At 28.9% G+C, this 7,146-nt stretch overlaps 1 protein-coding gene across 1 annotated transcript; it reads right to left on the bottom strand.

Annotated features, from left to right (window-relative positions):
• Window positions 1–4,992: 4,992 nt before the first annotated feature.
• On the bottom strand, window positions 4,993–6,868 carry LOC110622296 (transcription factor MYC2). The gene has a single exon (XM_021766766.2). It carries the CDS (start codon window positions 6,710–6,712, stop codon window positions 5,300–5,302), a length of 1,413 nt encoding a protein of 470 aa, XP_021622458.1. The 5' UTR covers window positions 6,713–6,868; the 3' UTR covers window positions 4,993–5,299.
• Between the last annotated feature and the right edge of the window lie 278 nt (window positions 6,869–7,146).

Raw genomic sequence — 7,146 nt, 5'->3', positions numbered from 1 at the left:
TTGAGTGAAAAATTTCATGATATAATTTTGTATAAATTATATATAAATATTCAAATAAAAAAGGAATTAATTAAACTAAATATAAATATTTCTTTATATTTTATAATAATTTTTGTTATTATCATAAAAAATTATATATTGATTATATGTGATTTGAGTATTTACGTTTTTAAAAGTTGAGTATTTGGTCGATATATAATTTTTTTATTAAATTTAATATTATATTTTAAATGTTTTATATATATATTTAAAGTGTGAATAGTTATGTTAGTTTTATAATCACTATCTTACCATTTAATATACCAATTAAATATATTAAAATTATATTTCATAAAAAATAATTTTTCTCTAAATATATTTTTAAAAAAATTAATCTCTCTAAAAATATACTATTTTAAATTAAATAAGAGCGTAATATACCAAAATTGATAATTTATGGCAAAAAAATAGAAAAGACTGGTAAACGAGGACTTCAGGAAAAACGAGCACTCAAACGGGAAGGGAAAAGAAAGCAAGGAAAGGCTTTTAACGATGAACTAGAAGGGTAGACCCTTCATAGCTGCCAGGCTTATAATAATGAAGCCAAGAAATCGATAGGGCATAACATTGGTAAACATTTGCAGATGAGAGAGAGAGAGGGAGAGAGTAGACCCATCACACATAAAATAATGAAACGGAGAAATTGATGGTGAAAGTTTGCAGATGAGAGAGAGAGAGAGAGAGTTGGGGGAGAGGGGGACAAACCTCATACAGTATTCCGACCACAAAGACTGTGTAGCATGATTAACCAAGTAGTACCGTTTTCTCACTCAGTCATCGTCACTTGGGGGTACCTACCTGACATTATTGCCATGTGATCTCCTCAAAGTTGATACTATATCATATTTGTCCAATTTCCAACCATATCTATTCCAATCCTATCCTCTCTTCTCTTTACTTAATTGCCAAGGGAGCATGACACTGACAACATTAAAAATAGATGATGTCTTAATGAAATAATCATAAATGGAATGATTTTACAACTGATTTGGAACATATAAATACAAACGTAATTATTGATGTGACTCAAAATTTTACTCATTTCATCTATTCTCCATGCAAAAACTATTTTAATATTGTAATTTGTGGACCCTTTTCCTAAACTAATCTCGTAATTTTAATTTACTTTTTGATGTTTATCATGAAAGATTTTGTCAATCGATCTCAAATTAAAGGAATTATTTTTAAATATTTTTCACTTTATAAGGTAACTAATTAAATATTTATTTATTTTATTGATGATTAGTGTGTATTATAGGTAGATAAAACAAACAAGTACAATCGCATGCAACCATATTATATTATTAATTCTATAATTGGTACCATAATCTTTTAAATTTATACCTTAATTACATAATTTTATATTTTATTTTCAAATTTTGAAAAATTCTCAATTAATTGAAACTGTTTACGATATTATTTTTAAGATGAATGCATTATTTGACTTATGATTTTTATTTAAAATGTTATTTTGCACTCTCACGTCTACATCCATCATATTTAACGCTATAAAGTGGAATTATTCGACCCTAACTTTTTTTCAAAATTTTAATTAACACCTTAATTTTATAAAAATATACATATTTGACTCATATAATTAGTAAAATTACATAATTTAACCCGTTTATTATTCCTATCACTTATCCAGTCCAATCTATTTTGACCCGCTACTTATAATTATATTATTAAAAAAAAGAACACAGGCATACAATGTAGTTATTTATTTTCTCATAATTGATTTCTCTTTTATTTATTAAAATTTAAATTAAATATTATATTGTCTTGCAAATTTTTTATTAAAATAATATTGAAATCTCACCTAATTTAATGTTAAATATTTAAGTTTTATATTTTAATGTGTTATTAAATTTATAAATGTTAAAATAAATATATAAAATTCATATAATATACTATTTTATAAATATTAAAAATATTGAATATTTATAAAAAATATATTAAATAAATAATGCTGAATCCTGTCAAAATAAAATAAATGTATCGAATTTGTTAGTTTGTATTAATTAGTTTATTATATTAATGAGTTTATTTGTATTAAATTGTATTAAGTGAGTCGTATTTTATTGTGTTGTTTTAATTTAATATAATTAAATCTATCATGTCATATCGTAACTCTTAATTATATTCGTGTCGACATCAATTGATACATTTAATTATAGTTAACCGTCTAATTTAATTTGATTTGATAGCTCAATTTAAGTTTGAATCTCTATACTAAATAACTCTTATTAATCTTAATATCACATTTTAATCGACTACTAGTCAGTTTAAAAATTAGTAGAATTTTTAAAAGAGAAAATGAGAGAAAATAAAAGCTATTATTATTATTATTATTATTATTAAATCGCCTAATTTGAGTCAACATTTATATATTTTACTGAGTTTTATAAAATTTAAGTGCTAAATAGAATGCAATTACAAGTAGAATGCCAAAAAAGTTTTCAAATAAAATTGAGTTAAAAGGTGATTTTCAGCCCTCTTCTCTTATATGATTCCATGGCGAGAAAAACAAGGCAACAAAGCAACCCATGGGATCCATATCCGTTGGATTTGATGCTTTGGCCTTGTATTTCTTTTCTTTATAATATATATATACCCATTATATGTGGAAAAAGGTGCTTCCTATTCATGAGCTTTTATTTTAATATTGTATTTTTTTAATTTGTTATACTCTTATTTTTTTTTATAATTGATAAAGTTCAATTTTGAAGTTATGAATCATTATTTAATGAATTTCAATTTTACAATAGATTAAGTTGGATAATTTATTTAATTATTTATCAGTAAACTGAGCTAATTGTATTTCTTAATTATAGATATATAACTTTACAGGTGTATAACTATAAAATTAAATAATAAAAAGGATATAATAAGTTACAATAATCTTTTTTTCGATTAATTTAAAGGCTAATCTATATACCTACTTTAAATATTAATGTAGGTAATTAAAAAATTAATGCATCATCAACAAAAAAATATATTTTGTTAATTTTTCACTTTATATTAAATGTTTAATTTCAACTACTCATTTCGCACTCTCTATAGATTTATTATATTTTCTGATATTCGAAATATTTTTAAAAATAATTTTTTTTATAGATAAAAAGTCATTTTCTGACTATCGAAAAACATGCAATTAAATTAATTATTTATTAGAAATGAGACTCACATTATATTTACTTTGTTTAATAAATATTAAGAGACGAAATTATAGAAAGTATGCATTTTCATATCACACTCACTAAATACAACCCAAAAAGAAAAAAAAAAAAAAAGTAAACAACAATGGAAAAGAAGGAAGGTATTCCTCAAATTCTTAAACCAGTTGAATCCCTGAAAGGCTGAAAAAAGTCATTAAAAAGAGGAGAGAGCAGAGGGAAATTTAAACCCATTTCTGAAAGAAAAACAGAATCTCAAATGCATATTCTATTTGAAAGTAGTTTTACATTTGCTCTTTTTAGGGACTGATTACAGAGACTTAGAATATCCTGATTGCAGAAAAGGATATGGAGAGTGGGGTGTTGGAAAAAGAAAACAAAAAAATTAAAGAGAAAAACTGAAGAAGATAGCTTTCTTGTATGGTGACTTCTGTTACAGCTTCAAGTTGGGACAAAAAATGGCTTTTCTTTTTTGCTATGAAAAGGGAAGAAAGATTAATGAAGTTAAGAAATTAAAATGCATAAACAGATGAAATTTTGAGATGGTATAAAATGAAGAAGCAATTCTTATAAGGGTGAAACCCTACCTAGTTACTGTATATACTTTAGTTTCTGATGAATCTTGCTTTCGATAAAAGCAAGGTGGATATTCATAGGGATGAAGAAACAACTTTGAACGTGTGAAAGGATTGCAGAAAAGTGATAGAACAAAACGGAGAAAAAAAAAAAAAGAAAGAAAGAAAGAAAGAAAAGGACATATTCGCTTGCTTTCCTGTTTGGAACAAAGATGCTGCATAAAGTAATTGATCACTGGAGAATATTATTATAAAAATATTTCATTTTATATAATTTCTACTTTTCTTTAATAATATGCATGTGAATGTAAGCTTTTTAAGACATAGTTAATCATTAATCAGTAGATTCCTTTAAGTTAGCAAGGGAACCATTAATGAGAAAGAGCTTAGCACATACATGAACAGGAATCACAGTGGCCAACTCCAGAAGAATAACAACTTTAATATATAATAATACTCAGTCTGGAAACTGGAGCTGGAGGATACCTAGTTCCATGAGTTTGAATGAAATGGAGAAACAATAAGAGACAAGAACAAGGATTTGCCTTCAAGAAATATAGACGAAGAGATATAGCTAGGATGTAAACGGGTGGGGTATGTTGAAAATTAAACTATTTAAATTTAAATTCAATTTATATTAATAATATTCATTTCGCATTCAATTAAAAATTAATTTAAACTATTTGAATTTGTATTAAATCCAATTATTATTATCTGAATAAAATTCGAATCCGTTTAGTTTTATATATTTTAATTAATAATTTATATAAAAAATATTTTTTATTAATAATTTTCATTCAAAAAATTCAATATCTTTTAAAAAAATTTAAATTTAAATTTTTAAATAAAAAAGTTTATAAATATTATTCTAAAATATATTTTTTATATTAAATTAATTATTTATATAAATGAATTTGAATTTCAAACTCTATGAGTTATAACGAATATTACTTTTTAAATCTTTTAAACTCGATTACAATTTTTTAAATTCATTTTATTAGAATTCAGTTCATCAAATACCTAAAAATACCATATAAGTTGCCATTCCTAGATATAGCTAAATACATTCTTAGAGACTACACTTGGATTTGGCTTCCACAAGTTCCAATGGATCTTTTAATTATAGCTGAGACCACCTTCTTGTAGAATATTTGTCTTTTACTGTCGAAATATTAATGTAGGAACTGTAGAAACTACAAAAATGAAGAACACTGAAAGAACAACAATTTTCTTAAGAACAAGAGAAACTACAAAAACGAAGAGGAGCGCTCAAAAGAAACAACAAAAACGTACGGAGAGCACTCAAAGAACAACAATGATTTTAAGAACAACAGAAACTAGAAAAACGAAGAGCACCCAAACAACAATTTTAACAACATTGTTGTTCTTTACAATTGCACACACTGCAGAAAGGTAAAACATTTCGCGAATTATTCGAGGAAAATGAAAAACCAAACACACGTTGACCACATTTTATGTTTGTTGGTTAATAGGAGATCAGGTTGAAGCTTAGTTCTGCATTCTTTGGAGAATAGCACTTCTCACCACTTCTTCATTTGTGAGTCCATCAGGAACTCTAGCCACAACATCTTGAAGCACCATCTCCTTAATGCTTGACATGCTTGCGTGATAAATCTTGAACTCCACTTCTCGAAGCACATCCATCAATCTTGCTGCTGGGTAATTAACATCTGGAGTCAAGAATCTTATCATGGCTTCTGATCCTACGATTTTCACCTCCAGTTCCATTGCCTTGGCTTTGTATATTGAAGAAGATCTGATGTGATTGACCATCGAGTCGGTGCTTTGATTGTCAGTGGCGTTGGTAATCTTGGATTTCTTGGATGCTGCTTGTAGTTTGGACTCTAACTCATCAACTTTGGCCTTGAGCTCCTTGATGTAAGTAACTGCATCTGCTAGTAGAGATGCTTTATCCATCTTTGACACATTAGGAACTACAGACCGGAGTGCATAGAATCGATGATTCAGCCTCTCTCTGCGCTGCCTCTCCGCTTCAACATGGTTCAGAGGCAAATCCTTGCCGTCTAGTTGCTTTCTTCCTCTTTTCTTGAACCGATCAGTATTTCCAGCAGCAAAATTTCCATCAGAATCAGAACGTGCCGAGTCGGATGATGAGCGACCTTGACCAGTGGCATCTTTCTTTTTGTCGCCTTCATTTTGCTTTTCCACAGAGGTTTCTTTTTGAGAAGCTGAGAACATGCTAATATCAAGGAAAGAAGTATTAGGAATATGAAGGTGAGACTCAAGGCTTGGCTCCTTTGAGACGAAACAGGCTGTGTCTCCACCGAAGAGCGATTTGCAGAGTTGCACTAGGCTCCAATCTTTATCGATCGTAGTCGAGGAACCCAATTCAATAACTCCATAAGGGGTTGAAATACAGGCCAGTGTCTGTAACCCATGTATACGAGCCTCTTTAACTCTCTCACACTCGTGCATCTGTAACTCATGGTTGCCCGTCAACCAAATAAAAGCCCCGGAGCCAAATGTCCTGCCAAGAATTCCATCCTCAACAGTGAATGATCGTGTTACTGACACCGTATAAAACCATTCATAGTCAATAACATCCAAGTCTGCCAATCTGTCCAAATCAATATCATCACTGAAGAGAATTTGGGACTCTTTGTTAATCATCTTTCTTTCAAGATTGAAGCCGAATTTGGGTTGGTTCTGCTTGTTGCAAGCTTTGGCTGCAAATTCTTTTGTTCCTCTGAAATGACCATCACCCCACGATAAAACAAGATGGCCAGTGGCATCCTTGGAAACCTGCCAGAAGATGGCGTAGACCCACCATTCAGGGCGACTTTGGAGGATGAACTGGAGGCGTTGTTGGAGTGGGGGAGAGGAGTCTTGACAAAACGACATAAAGGAGGATGAAGACGATGGGGACGCTATCTCCACCATTGATATATTCTTTCTGCACCTTAGTGTTTCAGTTATGTATGTTCTTTTGTGTTTTTGGTAGATCTAGGTAGAGTTTACTCAGTAAGAATTCCAGAAACTTTGAGAGATAGAGAGAGAGTAGGGGAAGCAGGAGAAATGAAAGGATATGGTTAACAAGGGAAGCTTTGGGCTATTTAAATAGAGACATTTTGCTTTTTCCTTCCATGAAATTGAGATATTCTAAGCTCAAAGGGCTAATTGAATTACCCACTTTTGCCAAACCACATACAAATGTTTTACTTATTTTCCTTACATTTGAACTTGATATATTTATCAAACTAAAAAAATATTACATTAAATATATAGGATCAATAAATTATTCTAGATCCCAATATATATTATTTTAAATAATAAATTAAATGCATAAGTTTCACAAACTATTTTAGACAGACATA

Source organism: Manihot esculenta, chromosome 1 (assembly GCF_001659605.2).
Source record: "Manihot esculenta cultivar AM560-2 chromosome 1, M.esculenta_v8, whole genome shotgun sequence".
In the NCBI taxonomy this organism is placed as follows: Eukaryota; Viridiplantae; Streptophyta; class Magnoliopsida; order Malpighiales; family Euphorbiaceae; genus Manihot; species Manihot esculenta.
Note: the sequence above shows the minus strand (reverse complement) of the source record. Positions and strands in the feature narration are given on the sequence as shown.